The sequence below is a fragment of the Nanorana parkeri genome, unplaced genomic scaffold, assembly GCF_000935625.1.
Source record: "Nanorana parkeri isolate BGI_ZX_2015 unplaced genomic scaffold, ASM93562v1 scaffold1538, whole genome shotgun sequence".
Classification (NCBI taxonomy): Eukaryota; Metazoa; Chordata; class Amphibia; order Anura; family Dicroglossidae; genus Nanorana; species Nanorana parkeri.
The window spans coordinates 126,684-143,178 of NW_017307806.1; the positions used below are offsets into that span (position 1 = coordinate 126,684).

Below are 16,495 nucleotides of genomic sequence, written 5' to 3' on the forward strand. Positions count from 1 at the left end.
AGCCTGTATCCCTCTCTACTGGAAGCGTTCAGACCCTCCACCCCTCCAACTGTGGCTGCGGAAGGTTGACGAGATGCGTGTCTTAGAGGAACAGACCGCAGCCCTGCACCATATGGAGGAGAGAAGTTCCGGAAAACTTGGTTCTATTGGACAGAGTTTGTGGATTCTGTGGAATTTCCCTCTCTGCTCGCAGAGTAGCATGCTCCGAATGTCCTTACTTTTTGCCACCCTCTGCTGCTCCTGAGGATTCTGTAAGCTGTCTTTCTTCTACCCTACTGTTCCTCTGACTTATTCCTAATTCTCCCCATCAGTATTGTATCTATTCCTCTTGGCACTACAGGGCAGGTTATGGGTGGTATTGAGCGTCCCGTAGATATGGCATAGTCGGTGCAATACCAGATCTGGATAACCGTATACAATATCACGCCAGGTATCCGCTTATGGTTTAATCTCCCTGGTGGCCTGATTATGCAATATTTTTGCATTAGAGCTGCAGCTAACGATTATTTTCAAAATCGATTCGTTAGCCGATTATTAGGTTCAATTAATCGGTTAATCGGATAAACAATAAAATAAAGTTTAAAAAATGGCTCCAGTGATAGGACTACTCGTTTGTATTGAGGTTGTAGTCCATCACAGGAGCAAGCTTGGAGCAGTGGAAGTAAAAAAGAAAAAAGATAGTGTGATGTGCAATATAGTGAAATGGAAAGTGTAAAATTATACAGCAATGAATGCAGAATGGCACCGGCTATAGAGGACTACAAAACCCAGCAAAAGCACATTATACAGCGCAATGCAGAATATAGAGGAATGCAGCTATAGAGGAATGCAACAAATCCCAGCAATAGTACATAATAGCTGGCGATATTCTGCATTGCGCTGTATAATGTAGTATTGCTAGGTTTTGTAGTCCTGTATAGCTAGTGGTATTCGGCATTGCACTGTATAATGTATTATTGCTGGGACTTGTAGTCCTCTATACAGCGCAATGCAGAATATCACCAGCTATAGAGGAGTACAACAAATCCCAGCAATACATTATACATACAGTGTATAATGTATTGCTGGGATTTGTATTCCTATGTATAATATACAGCACAATGTACCATCAGCTATAGAGAAATACAAATCCCAGCAATATATTATAGAGTACCATGTGTGGGAAAGTGCAGGCTTACCTGAGCAGTCTTCCAGCAACTTGCTTCTGAAATTGGACCTGTCTATCAGCGGCTGTCATTCCCCCCCACACCTGCTCCTCCTTACTACATCTCCCCGCATCCCTTGCCGATCGCAGATGTGGATGGGCAGGAAATGTGAGGTGGGGAGGAGGTGCGGCGCACAGTGTGTGGAGCTGTGAACAGGGCCAACTGATCGGAAGCCGATTAATGAAAAAGTTGACAACTTTTTCAATAATCGATTATGTCGATTTAGTTGTTGTAGCCCTATTTTGCATGCCAAAGCGGTACATTGTTTTTCATGGAAATGTGTTGTTTTATATTGTAGGCCTGTAATTCTTCGTAAACTTAGGAATTACTCGCCTAAATCTGTCCAAACAAGAGTCCGGTAGACATCCTGGATATGATAACGTTTGAAACACGAAATTAACAAATTATAATATAATAAATAATTATAAGAAATTATAATATAATAAATAATAATAAAAATGGTCCAGTAAATGGGAATTCTGGGGGCGCTGCCTGATCCGTACCACAGTCAATCGAGTACCACCTTCGCACATCACTGAGCTCGGTCGCAGAATCGTTGCTGTCGTCACTTTCAGTGTCTGATGACGAATTTCCCAACGAATCGCTATCGATCAATTCTGCAAGTGATTCTAATCCACTATCGCTGTTTTCTACCTGGTCTAAAACCACTTTTGGATGCCATGGACTTTCTCCAGTTTCCAGGCAGAAAGAACAGTATAAGTGCAGGCAGGGCACTGGACAAAGCTCTAGGGACAAAATTGAGGTGAAATAGTTTGATACAGAAATGTAATCATAGCAGATTGCATTGTATTATGTGTATTCTGTGTATATTGCATGTTTTCAGTTTTGAATTTCCCGCCGACTCCACCCTCGCTGTGACGCCGGAAACTAAACTAAAAGTCGGATGCTGGCATCGGCCAGGCGCACACAGCAGAGGACACCGCGGGCTCGTAGGGACAGGGTAAGTGTGGCTCGGGGTTACCGCTGTTGGTACTGAAAATTAACCCCGAGCCACACTCGGGAATACCGCCAGGGAGGTTAACACACGAGGTTTGATTCGGGATGATACTGCCCGCTCATCTTTCCCAATATATACTAGTAAATTATGTTAATGCTATAGTGACAAATAGTCTTCCCACACTGTTCTCTTTTCATGTAATGTATTTGTATTGTTTTTGTGTCCCTTGTGTGTAATTCTCATAATTGAAAACTTAAAATAAAGTTTGGGGGGAAAAAATGGTCATCTTGCTTGCAGGTTCATTTAGGTTGTTTATTTAAAGGAAATGTTCGATACAGCCAACTTGTTTCAGGGGAGTTGGACTCCCCCTTTTTTTCAGGGCTAACATACAAGAACAATACAAATATAATGTATAGGTTCATCTAAAATATACAGTATGGTTGTAAAAACAAATAGAAACCGATAAACAGACAAAAAATATAATAGAAATCTAATAAAAGAACACGTATTGACATATAAAATGGCAATTGTGGTCTATAGCAATCTGTATAGATATCCATTAAGTTTTAATCCAATTTAATTTTCCTAATGATAGAGGGTACGTTGTAGTGAAAGTATAACTAATCTCGCAGGAGCAAATCTATCCAAGAATATATATATATATATATAGCGCCAACAGTTTGTGCAGCGCTTTACAATATAAGGAAGACATTACACTACAATTCAAGACAAGATGGCAAGGAGGGCCCACAAATTTAAAAGGGAGGGGCAAGTAGTACATGAGGAGGTAGCTGTGTGGGGATGGACTTTTTGAGAACGTGATGGTTCAGTGGTTAGTTGGTGGAGTAGAAAGATATATTTGAGTGTCATCGACATAGAGATGGTATTGAAAGCCATGTGAGGCTATTAACTGACCAAGAGTTTGTAACTTATGTATAGTAAAGACAAATTTTCATAATCGGTGATATCCATTTTATTGTTGATCGGATTGTCAAGATCTTATAAAATGTTGAAACAGAACACAAAAAAAACACAAAACAATATGGTTGGAGTAGTTTTGTCTACTCCAGTTTTGATAAATTCCCCCCATTATGCTTTTATTCTTTGTATGTTAGCTCTGAACAAAAGCGATCCCAATTCCCCCGAAACACATTGACTGTGTCTGACATTTCCATTCAAATAAACAGCCTAAACGACCCTATAAGTGAGATGACCATTTTTCTCCATTCATTGAAGAACACAGATTTCCAGATATTGACTATTGAGTTATTCTGCCACCTGCAGGAGTAGGACTCTAGGCACAAAACAAAAAAACGTCCCCTGCCAGTGGCCAACCTCCCGTTTTTTGCAGCAGCCTTAAGTGTTTGCCTATCATCAAGTAATTAGGACCTATGAATCCCTGCTGCATTCTTTTTTTGTTCTTTATTAAGGTTTTTTTTTTTTTTCTTCAGAATGTGAAATTCTACAATCAATAGCAGGTTGGGTGACAAGCTGCACAAATATAGATCCTTGTAGTCATCACCAGTCCTGCCAGCAAGTGCACACAGTTCCTCGCCATGGCAGGTTTGGCTGTGAGAAGTACTCATGGGGTCCATATGATCAGCCGGCCCTGATCCGGCCAGTCATAGTGTCCATCTACAAGCAGACAAAACCCTGGTCCTGGCCAGAGGTTACCCACCTTTTTTCCTGGAGGTCCCTCTTATATGCAGCTGGATGTTCTCCAGGGGATGCACACTTCCCCACCTGGGCGGTATATGGCTATGGGTTGTGTAGGGAGTGATATACTGTGTGTGTAGGTGTCTGCCCTAGAACCTGTAGGGGGGCAGGTGCCCATGTTGCTTACTGTGCTGAGACTGGGTGGAGTGACCACTCGCATGTGAACTTAGTGTCATGCGGAAAGGAGTGGTCTCTTTGCTGTTTGGACCTGCTTCTGGTTGCACGCTTCCTCCTTGGCTCCTGCACGGTGAGCACATGGACCCTGTTTCTCTTCCGTTCATTGAAGGACACAGGTCAACAGATCGTAGATCCTGTACAGTAGGGTATATCGCCACCTGCAGGAGAAGGACGCTAGGCACAAAACAAAAGACACAGCCTAGCGGCGGCCCCTGCTGGTTGCCCCAACCCCCCACCTGCTGACAAGTCTCCAGTTTTTTGCCTAGCTTCAGGAGTAAGGATCTAAAAAAATTTCTCTCCGGAAATGTTTTCTTTTCCTCCTTTTCTTCGCTGTTTCTTCAAGCAAGTGTCACCAGGGCGACATGCTGGATGATTATAGATCCTTGGAGTCTCCCCTGTGCGACCAACGAGCGCATGCAATCCTGCTACGGTGGTTCGACTGCGACGGAGATATCTCGACGCCTGTGGGCCTTTTGGCCCGATGAGGTGCATATGTCTGGAGGTCTTGGCCTGACAGTCACAACGGCCCACACAGGCTGGCGGTGACCAAGGTCGGGGGCGTTTTCCCGCCATTTCCTGCAGGTCCTGAGGTAAGGCTTCCCCTTCGGGCTGCGGCCGCATTTTCGTTCCGGAGCCGTTTTTGTTCGGCCGTGGCCGAAAAAATCGAGCTCCCGGCCTGAGTTGCGGCCTCCGGAGGGTTTGCGATTTTCGTTGAGGGCAGCCGCCCTATTCGGCTGCTGTCACTGCCTGTGGGGAGCTCTGGTGCCTGGCCTAGTTCGGACGGATGGAAGGGGTGTTCTTTACCTCAGCGTGGCTGTCTGCAGACCAGACGTGTGCAGCTCTCCTCCGAATTGCTCTGCTGTGGTGTTCAGACGCAGGGGTTATGAGTACTACTGGGGTCCTCTGCCTGTGACAGTCTCCTTTTCCTGAGGCAGTGTGAAGGTGTGAGCGGGGTATCATAGAACGCGCACCGCCCACATTACCTTGCGAGAGCTATGGGCTGCTTTCTGCTGATTCCTCTCATTCCCCCTTTTTTGTGCAGCCTGTATGCCGGCGCCTCCCTCCCAGGCGCTCTTGCCTCCCTCTGGGCCCTTGGTAGGTTTAGGCAGTACCGCATTACAACGTAATTTGCAGTTCCGAGATGTTTCTCTGTTTGCTATCCTTTTGAGGAGGCCTTTTTGTCTTAATGGACGTCTCCCCCTGCGATGGACTCTCCGGTTTCTCGCCTGAACAAGGCTAGGGTTATCCCGGTGGAGGAATCCTCGTCCTTTCGGGACCCCACCGATAGGACAGAGTTCTGGCTTCTGCCTTGGTCTCCCAGACTCTGACAGAATGGGTAAAGATGTTGCATCAGAGGTTTGCAGAGGTAAAATGTTTCTCCGGCTTATGTGGATTTGGCGGAACAATTGGTGCAGGGCCTTCGGTATGTCTGCAACTCTGCCCTGGATGCGGCACCCCTGGTGTCGGCGATTACGCTTCGCCGTTTGCTTTGGCTCAAATGCTGGTCGGCTGACCAGGCTTCCAAGAAAGCTCTGACGGAGCTTCCCGTTTACCGGGGACCGTTTATCGGTACCTCCTTTAGATTAGATAATTAAGGATTTGACAGGGGTAAGAGTGCCTTCTTGCCTCAGACACGGAAGAAGGAATAGCGGCCGGAGCCTGGTCCCTCTTTTTCTGCTCACAAATGGCTTTTTCGGCCCCCGCAACTGGAGTACCTGGGCCTGGTTCTGGACACCGTTGTGGCCCAAGTTTTTCTGCGCCTGTTGCGGACTCGCCGGTGGTCGTCCTTTCGCTTTTGCATGCAGGTCCTGGGCCTCATGGCGGCCGCCTTCACAGCGGTGCCCTTTGCACAGCACCACGGCAGGACTCTTCAGAGGGACATTCTGTTACAGTGGGACATGTCCCCCTTGTCACTGGACAGAGAGATCGATATATGTATTGGAACTTCGGGAGATTCGCCTATCTCTCCTTCATTGGACGACCCACCTTAGGGGTCTGTCGGTTCGGGTCTAGTTGGACTACACCACCGCGGTGGCGCATGTCAACCACCAGAGCGGCTCCAAAAGCGTAGCCGCAAGTCGATAGGTGTTCCGGATCCTCTCCTGGGCGGAGAGTCAGGTTCTGGTCCTCTCTGCGATTTACATTCTGAGGTGGACAATTGGCAAGCCGACTGCCTCAGTCGCCAGTCGGTGGACCCGGGAGTATGGTCCCTACACCTGGACATTTTTTTATCAGCTTTGTTTTCCCTGGGGGTCGCCAGATGTGGACCTTCTGGCGTCTTGATTCAACCGGAAGGTAGAGAGATCGTAGCCCGGGCTCTGGATCCCTGGGCGGAGGCGGTGGATGCCCTGGTGGCTCCCTGAAAACCTTACGGTCTGATTTGTGCCTTTCCTCCACTCTACCTGTTGCCTCGGCTTCCGTGACGGCTTGTGGCTGAAGACGTCACCGTCATCCTCGTGGCCCCAGATTGGCCTCGGAGAGCGTGGTAAGCGGATGTGGTCCAGCTGGTGGTGGACGCCCCGTGGCGACTGACTCTGTGTCCGGATCTTCTGTCCCAGGGACCTGTGTTCCATCCTTCTTTACAGTCGCTGGCTTTGACGGCGTGGCTGTTGAGAGCCGGGTCCTAAGGGACCGGGGATTGTCCGATGCGGTCAGGACGTGCAGAGCGGTTTCTGGGAAGATATACCATCGCACGTGGAGGGCCTATTTTGCCTGGTGTGAGGCTGGGTCTCTGTGTCCATGTTTGTTCTCGTTCAGCGAAATTCTTGAATTTTTGCAGCGTGGGTGGGCTCAAGGGTTGGCCTTGAGCGCGGTGAAGGGCCAAATTTCTGCATTGACTGTGCTTTTTCAGCAGCCCTTGGCGTCTTATCGCCTTAGTTTGCACCTTTTGTTCAGGTGGTTACGCGTGTTGCTCCTTCTGTCCGCTCGCCTTTGGCGCCGTGGGATCTGACTTTGGTGCTTTCAGTGTTGCGGGAATCTCCCTTTGAGCCTCTGTTTTTGTCTTTGTCCAAAAAAGTGGCCTATTTGGTTGCCATCACTTCCGTTCGACGGGTGTCTGAGTTGGCTGCCTTGTACTGCAAGTCACCGTTGCTTTTTCTCATAGGGACAAGGCTGTTCTACATCCTCGACCGGCCTTCCTCCCTAAGGTTGTGTCGGCATTCCATCTGAATGAGGACATGGTCTTGCCTTCTCTGTGCCTGAAGCCGGTTCATAGGAAGGAAAGAGCGCTGCACTGTTTGGATGTGGTTTGCGCTCTTCGTATTTATCTGGTAGCTACGACTTCTTTCGGTGAGTCAGATTCATTGTTCGTGCTCACGGAAGGCCCCCGTACGTGTCTACCACTTCTCAGTGGATTCGTCATGTTGTTGTTCAGGCATACGCCGTTAAGGGGCGCGAGCCTCCCTTTCCTGTCGCTGCCCATTCTACTAGGGCTGTTGGGGCACCTTGGGCCTTCCGCCATGGTGCCTCGGTTTCTCAGGTTTGTAAGGCTTGGTCTTCCATTCACACCTTTGTCAAGTTTTGTAAGGTGGATGTTTCGGCATCGGCGGATGCTGGGTTGGGGCGCAAAGTGTTGCAAGCGGCTCTTTGAGGGGTCTTTTTGGAATTTTGGTTGTTTTGCCCATCCCTCTGTGTTATTGCTTGGGGACGTCCCTACAGGACAGGATCTAAGATCTATTGCCCTGTGTCCTTCAATGAAGGGAGGAGAAGATAGGATTTTTGTACTCACCGTAAAATCCTTTTCTCTCCGTTCATTGAAGGACACAGGTCCCGCCCTCTATATTGGGTGTGTACTCCTAACTGCTTGTTACTTACTGGAGACTTGTCAGCAGGTGGGGGATTGGGCCACCAGCAGGGGCCGCCTCTAGGCTGTCTGTCTTTTCTTGTGTGCCTAGCGTCCTTCTCCTGCAGGTGGCGATATACCTTACAGTACAGGATCTACGATCTGTTGCCCTGTGTCCTTCAATGAACGGAGAGAAAAGGATTTTACGGTGAGTACAAAAATCCTATTTTTTCATATCTGGGGATGGTAAGTGTCCCTCTGGGGCCCCCTACCTTTGCTGTGCAGCTTTGGTTAGTGGAGCAAGCCTCAGCCACTGGGGTGGCTTCTATCTTTGATTGGTCTACTGGGTCCCTAACAGTTGAACGTTTGGGTCAGGGGCTGCTTCAGTTTGCAAGAGTTGTGGTCCCTCCTGTGGGAGTGCATCAAGTTGCCAGTGTTGTGCCGCTTGTACGCCTGCTGCTATGTCCCTGGTGCCCCAACCATTGTCCGGCTCCACTTCTGATACTTCAGGTTCTGTTGGCACTCCTGTCCTTTTAATGTGTTTACTTTGGCGTGTCGCTTCCCCAAGGAAATGTCCACCCCCTGCTTCCCCTCCCCTGTCCATAGCATCTGTCGTCAAGGAGGATGCCTCTGCGGAGGGGGATATGCCTGGAACATCTGATCCTAAACTGGATCTGTCTGGTAGCAAGGAGGAGGCCTCCGCATCGGCCATTCTCCAGGAGAAATAGCTGGTCTCAGCCCTTTTAAAGTCTGTAAGGGGAGACCCTCAAAATTGAGGATGCAGAAAGTTCCTCATCCTTCTACCAAGGTTTTTCCGTATTATTCATCTTGCTGACTTTACAAGAAGTTGAAATGACCAACATGTCCTTTACAGTTTTACAGTTTTGCAGTTTATCTGTTTGAGGAAGATTTTCCCTAGAAGTGGTTGTCCCCACAGACCGTGTACGCACCATTCTCAGGACCTACCAATTGGAAGGCAGAAAGATCATCAGAGAGGCACCAAAATTGCAGCCACTGCGTTGGAGGTCTCACACATACTTGATTGGCCAGATGAGCATGTTCTGGCTCTCTCCACCGTGTACATTTCAGGTGTGGACATCTGGCAAGCGGACTACAGTTGTCGCGGAGAGTGGTCCCTTCACCCGGTGGTTTTCACCACCTTTGTCTTCATTGGGGGACCGCAGACATGGATCTCCTAGCATCTCGATTCAATTGCAAGGTGGACCAGTTTGTTGCCAATACGTGGGATGTGTAAGCAGATCTGACATATACCCTGGTTTTGTGTTTTTTCGTCCCTGTCTGTCTCTCTGCGTTCGTTTTCAGTGGCCAGGATTCTGGCCTTCCTACAATGTGGATTGGACCAGGAGTTGACTCACAGTGCAATTTAAAGATCAGATTTCAGCTTTGTTTATCCTTTTTTCAGTGACCTTTGGTATCTCTTTTGGTTGGAGGTCGTGTAAAAGTATATACCAATACGACCTCCTGTGACACCATGGGACATGAATTTGGTGCTTTCAGTTTTACAGAACTCCTGTTTGGAAATATTTGGGAAATTCCTTTGCCAACGCTTCCTCAGAAAGTTGCTTTTTTAGTTGCCATTGACGTGCAGGGTCTCCGGGTTGGCAGCCTTGTCCTGCAAGTCCCCTTTTCTGGTGTTGCATAGGGATAAAGTGGTGCTTCACCCTAGAACCCTCTTTCCTTCCTTCTATTAGGAGTGGGCCTTGCACTGGACATTGTTCAACTGGACATTGAGTATACCTAGATGCCACAGCGTCTTTTCGTAGAACTGATTCAGTTTGGGGGGGAGGGGGCGCGGGGGTTGTCAGTTAATTATGCAGGCCTAGTCTCTTCAAGGGTTGCAGCCTCTGTCGTTGCTCATTCTACTAAAGCGGTGAGTACTTCCTGGCCTTCTTGACACCAGGCCTCTGTTTCTCAAGTTTTTAAAATGGCCACTTGGTCCTCCGGTTTATACCTTTACCAAACTGTATAAGGTTGACGTTCTGTTCAGGTTTGGGCGTTAAGTCTTACAGGTGGCAGTGTGATTCTACTGGCCTGTGACCTTTGTTCTTGTTTATTTTTCCTTTTTTTTTCTTCTTCTTCTTTCATGCCCTCCCCTCAGGATCACTGCATGTTGAGGTCCTATTGGTCAAGATCTGAAGACCTTTGCTTCGTCCTTCAATGAACGGAAGAGAAAATTGGAATTTTGTATTCACCGTAAAATCTTTTTGTTACTTTTTGTCTTTTGGTCTTTTTGTTACTTGCTACAAACTGAAGCTATATTAACAGACGGGTTGGCCACCAGCAGCGGCCACCCCTAGGCTGTTTTTTTGTTTTGTGGCTAGCATTTTGTTTTGTGCAGGTGGCAGCTGGGTTATAACCCAGCAGAGAAAAGGATTTATGGTGAGCAAAGAATCTGATTTTTTTTTTTAAGAGGCAGTCTTAACCACATATCCAGGATTTGTGAAGCTTCAGGAAGTTTTACAGGTTAACCCCCTCTTTTATAACGTAATGTGCTCCAGGTACCCTATTCTAAGAAGATGTAAATTAATGTCCTTCTTTTGCAGCTGCAGCACCCTCTGAAAATTGCTCTGATGTAAATTGGGGGATCTAAAAACTTACACCAGTAACCATTTGGTTAAGTTTTCTGTATAATAAATTATTTTACTGCCACTGCTGTAACTTTCTTATGGCACTGCAGTGAAATTATGTGAACAAACCTGTGGCTGCTATTGTTTTTCTGCAAGTCATGCAGCTGCTGATCTTCATGTAGAAGGGATGGGGTAGTTAAAAAGCCACCCGATTTTGTTTCTACACCTTTTGGGGTGTCTTCGCCAGTTTGTGTGCTTTTTTTTTTTTTTTCCTGTCCCTAGGTTCACCTTGCTATTCTTACCACTAGGATACCAAGAGCAATCTGGTCAGGGGGAGGGAAGGGTTAGCGAGACGAGATTGAGGAACTCTCATTCCCCAAAGACTCCTGATGTCTCTAAAGGGAAACTGTCACTCAGGGCCGGCCTTAAGCTAAAAAGACCCCTGACATTTATCTTTTAAAATAGAAAAGAAATTGAGGACACAGAGTCCTCAATTTATTTTTCTGCAGCCTCTGTTCTAAATGAATGGAAAGCACTCAGTACCTAGGCTTCCCATTCATTCAGAAACCGATGATAGTAAAATATTTACTATTACCAGTTTATGAATGGGGAGAAGCCTCTGTAGTGAGTGAGTAGTGAGTGAGTGTTCAGAAACTAATGAATGAACAGGAAGTGATGTAAATCACATTCTGTTCATTCATTACTAGGGACACATAGTACTATGTGTCCCCGTTTTTTTACAAACATTTGCGTGATCAGACGATCACTCCAGTGTTTTCTTTGCACAGAGGATCGGTAAGTATCACTGATATGTACTGATCCTCTGCTCGGCCATGCACACAGCCACTGTCATCCTGAAACTGACAGGATGACAGCGGCTCCGCTCTCCTCCCTGCTCAGCCGTACTGACAGCTGCGGCTTTTCTCCTCCTCACTGCGCCCACCCACCCCACCCCCCCGGCCGCAGGCTTCAGCGGACAGTTTCTCCTCGGAGCCCCGCTGCCTCAGCCCATCTGAGGACATCGCTGAAGGAAGGGGGCGGAGGAGAGAGCACTGTCATGTCGGATGGTCGAGCGGTGAGGAGGAGAGGAGCCGCAGGCTGTGCCGCCCCAAGCACGAGCTGTGTCAGCTGCCTGGCGCCCTTGTTAACCACGGCGCCCTGTGCTCTGACACCCCAAAGGCCGGCCCTGCTGTCGCTGTGCTCAAAAGTGATAGCACTGAAGTGGAAAAAATACACACACATACATTAGGACACATGTATGTATATAAACATCTGTTGCACTTTTGACATCACACATGCCAGAATTAGTCACAGTTTGTAATGCTTTGTCTATTTACAGTTATGAAGAATCTTTGTTTTTTAGTATTTTGCAAGCGGATGCAATTTTGAGCTTAGAAATAAGTCATTAAGTCAACACACACATCTTTTTTTTTTTTATTTAACCCAATTCACAATGGTCCTTCTATACATTGTCATCCCTGTCAGTGAATTACAGCCATTATACAGTGAATTACAGCCATTGTATTGTGATAAAACCAAAACATATTTAGGGGCCCCTGCATAAATGGAAAACAATTTAGTGTAAATATTTGGAGTAGTTTTATTACATGAAATATGTTCCGAACTAAAACTGGATTTCTTTCACATTTTTGTCTCTTTCTTTGCTTAGTATAGAAAATATCTTTAAAAATGCCAAATGAAGACCTCATATGTGTTTTAATTGTTTGGTTCATCATTTTGGTATGGTTTAGAAGCTAATGAGTAAACTACTGCATACCAAAACGTTAAAAAAATTAGTCCAGCCTTTTTTTTTTTTACCCAAGGACATGAAAGGTTTAAAGACAGGCTGTGCAGACACCTCTTGCTGTTTCTTATAAAGATAGCTGGCCTAAAAATAAAACTGTGATAAGGGTTTGCTGACCTCTGGCTCAAAACATATTTTTCTCAGTAAGTATAGACTTTAATTGATAACTATTTTTGTATTTACTTTTTATACTTTCTTTTCCAGGTCAGCTAAAGATGAGTCTGTGTCAGAGCAGCCTGGCTCATCTTCTGATGTTTTGGTACCTGAAAAATCTGGAAATGTACCAGAAGGGGAGGGGAAAGATGAATGTGGGGAGTCTGTCCTTATAGAAGAAGATCTCATACAGCAGAGCCTCAGTGATTATGATGCTGGCAGGTACAGTCCAAAGCTATTAACCAACCAGGAGCTGCCTTTTGATGCACATATAGTGGACTTTGAGGAAGACCAACAGAGACTAGTACTGTGCAGACAGCAGCTGCAGGTGACAGGTAAGGTATGAATATGAGATGACAAACAGTCATGTGAAAAAGTAACTGCACACTATGTAAATTGTGTTTTTGTTTTGTTTTTTTAGCATACTTGAAAATGCAAGCATTAGTTCTTCACCTAAATGACTACAGATGAAAGTGATATACTTGAACAAATGACACATAAAATGTTCATGGTTTATTCAGTCTCCATCTAAATTCACAAAAATGCAGATTTGTCACATGTACCACTACTTTATGGCCATGAAATTAGAATCTGGTGTTTCAGATTAGGTGCCAGTAATTAGAATCTACAAAAGGTGCCCATACACTGCACGATTCTCGTGTGAATAAGGACGTGCGACCGTTTCTACTGTACGGTCGCACGTCTTTTGTCTAAGGAGTATGCTAGAAAATCTTACGATTTTCGGCTGGTTTGAATGATGCTCGGGAGACAAATGCCGAACGGGCCGGTTTGCGCATGCGCACACTGCCCGTTCAGCATTGCGGTCATCAGAAGCAGTACGATCTGCCTGCCAAGATGGGCAGATCGTACGTTTTTTAAATTACTTTACAACCATTGCAAGACTAAGGTCTTGCGATGGTTGTAAAGTGTATGGCCACCTTTAGGGCAGGGGTTCAAAGTACTGGCCTTGGGCGAATGCAGTGGCTTTCACCCAATCATGAAACTTAAATGGGTGACAGCTGTCGCTTGTGAAAAAGCCAAATTGGGGATGCTGCAGGAAAAAGCAAGTTCCCGATGCAGGAATCCCTAATTGCACCTAAAAATATAGATGTGAATGGGGCCTTATTGTGTGTGTATTTCTGTGGGGGTTGTGCGTATTTGTGTGTGTGAGTGAACGTGTGAATCTGTTGGTCCTCCTATAATAAAATGAAATGGTCAATAAAGGAGATTGACTGCAAAAGTTTTTGGAGTGCAAGTGACTTTCTACCATTTACATTTTGATATGCAGAGGCATCTGTGGTTACTCCAGCAGCCTGTTTCTTGTGTTTTTCTGGTCAGGAGTGCGATGGGATCCATTATATTCTCCAAGTCCTCGCACTCTTCCAGGTCACCAAGGTGCTTGCTCCACTTTTGGCTGTGCTAACAGTAAGGGTCATTTCTTGCTTACCTTAAAGGACATTTCCACCTTTGCGGAGGCATTTAAAAAAAAAAATATGCCAGCAATGAACAAAGAGTGTAGATGATGCCGGAATATACAGATCCTGGATATAAGCACAAAAACTTACTTTTTTTTTTAGTTGTTTTCTCAGTTCCCTCTTTTGAAAATGGCTGCCTTGTGCTCTGTATAGATTACTGGAGTTTGTGCTCGGTTAGAGCTACAATGTAGGCGTAGAAACTGCTTCTCCCACAAGGCTTTGCTTCTCGTGCATGAGCTTCTGTGGGGAAACTCCCCCCAATTCCTTAGTATTCATAGTGGCAACACCTCTTGGGCAGTGCAAAGTGACCATTTACAACGTGGTAAGCTTATTTCCAGTGTATCATTATGTCTGTATTCACAGTTCCTATTAGTTAGTCCTTGGTAGTATAATGTTTAAGTATGTGGTGAAGACCATAGAGAAAGAGCACGAGAGAAAGAGCGAGAGCGAGGGGCAATACGTCAGAGCGAGAGAGAGAACAAGCGAGAGAAAGCAAAAGTGCGAGAGCGAGGGGCAATACGTCAGAGCGAGAGAGATAACAAGCTAGAGAAAGCAAAAGTGCGAGAGCGAGGGGCAATACGTCAGAGCGAGGCAGCAGAAAGAGAGAGCGAGAGAGAGAGCAAGCAAGTGAATGGAAAACACTGATTTAATTTGTATTGCAGAATCTTGCCATGTTTCACATGACTGGGCTGCTAATATTCCTGGCTGTGCTTTCCTTGGGAGAGGTCTCTATTTCTATTTGAAAAGTGATCTAAAAGTGAGTGTAAAAGAGGATCTTGCTGGTGGAGAGTGTGATGGTGCTGTGGCAATATGGATGGAGTTCCATATAGGTGTGGATACTACGAAGTTAATATTGGACTATTTTACAGGCCCCCTAGTCATAACCCCTTCACGGCCACGGACGTACCTAATACCTGCCGACTTCACAATAGAAGCAACTCTGGCGGCACAGCTTCCGCCAGATCGCTTCTATGGGCCTGTAAAGTGCCCATCCGACACCCCTGCCGTGTTTCCCGGGCTTCGCTGCTTCTCCTGCAGGCCTGGGGCCGGCTTGTCAGCCCCCTTATGTGATAGCAATTAAAGTTAAAAAAGTTTTAAAAATATGTTGGGTATCGCCGCGCACACAAGAGTGAGATCAATAATTCTAGGGCCGATATCACTGGTCTACAATTTTGGGAAATTATCGACCTCCACGATAAAATGTGTTCTTACATATTTTGATTAGATGAATTAGAAAACAGGTGATAAAGGTGCTGGTTGGCTAAAGTTTTCAAGATATTTTACAAAGATTTATACACAGGTGAGTATATTTGCCTACAAGGTAGGAAGGTGTCTGGTGATCATGATGCCTCGTAACTTCCTGGCAAAGTACGGTAGATCAATGAAAATGGTACCACCTGGAAGTGTATAAATGTATATTCACTTTGAGACTAAAGATTATTACCCATCTGTAATTTATTCTTTTATTGCAAGGTACATTTGTCTTGGTCAGATCTACGCATCATACAATCACATCTTGTGGCTTGTGAAAGTGTCATTGCATAACATTTCCAAGGAACAGTTGCTTGATATTTTCCCTCAGAAGCCAAGATGCCTTGAAACTGTGTAAACAACGCAGATAACTTGACGGCGGTGCTAAAAACAAAAAGCATACCACCTATATTTTGATGCAAAATAGGGGATCAGACAAGAGTTGGGCCCCTCGTTATCGTTGTATTACAGGTGAAACTCAATTAGAATATCGGTAAATTAGAATATCGTGCAAAGTTCATTTATTTCACTAATGCAACTTAAAAGGTGAAACTAATATATGAGATAGACTCATTACATGCAAAGCAAGATAATTCAAGCCGTGATTTGTCATAATTGTGATGATTATGCCTTACAGCTCATGAAAACCCCAAATCCACAATCTCAAAAAAGTAGATTATTACATGCAATCAATAAAACAAGGATTGTACATAGAACAATATCGGACCTCTGAAAAGTAGAAGCATGCATATGTACTCAGTACTTGGTTTGGGCCCCTTTTGCAGCACTTACTGCAATGACTTTTGCACGATATTCTAATCGAGTTTCACCTGTATATGTGCAACTGATCTGCGTCATTGGATAAGCAAGAAGAAAAAGTCCAAGCTTTTGCAGTCCATATGGTGTGGAGGGAACCCACAAATCATAGAAGCGATTGCTATTTTTGCATGGTTCCCCCAATTACAAAAGTGATCTCAAGAAAGAAGTGGATCGTGGAATAGCCAAACATTCCATCGGCACTGCGTCCTGTACCCCATGGTGAGCAGTGGTGTATTTATGTATTTGGCCTTACTAGCACACACACACACCCCCCGGGGGGCTTTAACTCTAGTCGCAGGCACCGATTACAAGCCCGCCATACTTTGCCTCGCGGTAAATACGCCCCTGATGGTGAGGACCAGATCCACCAGAATCCTACTCTCTAGACTCAGACAGGGCCGTTGATTGTCAGCAGACCCAAACTTTAGTCCACCCAGTTAAGTTATTGGTATCAATAAAAAAGATACATTTATAATGATTGGTGTGGCACTCTTCTCATTGCTATATCACATTTTGCAGAAAAGTTATGAAGCATAATTGCACATCTCCCCTCGTAATTCTGATTTAT

At 45.7% G+C, this 16,495-nt stretch overlaps 1 protein-coding gene across 1 annotated transcript in view; it reads left to right on the forward strand.

Annotated features, from left to right (window-relative positions):
• Nucleotides 1–16,495, forward strand: part of CACTIN (cactin, spliceosome C complex subunit) — a 143,306-nt gene that overhangs the window by 118,759 nt on the left and 8,052 nt on the right. Inside the window, exon 8 of the mRNA XM_018570474.1 lies at nucleotides 12,434–12,717. Within this exon, the coding sequence (XP_018425976.1) occupies nucleotides 12,434–12,717 (284 nt within the window). The remainder of the gene's footprint in view (nucleotides 1–12,433; nucleotides 12,718–16,495) is intronic.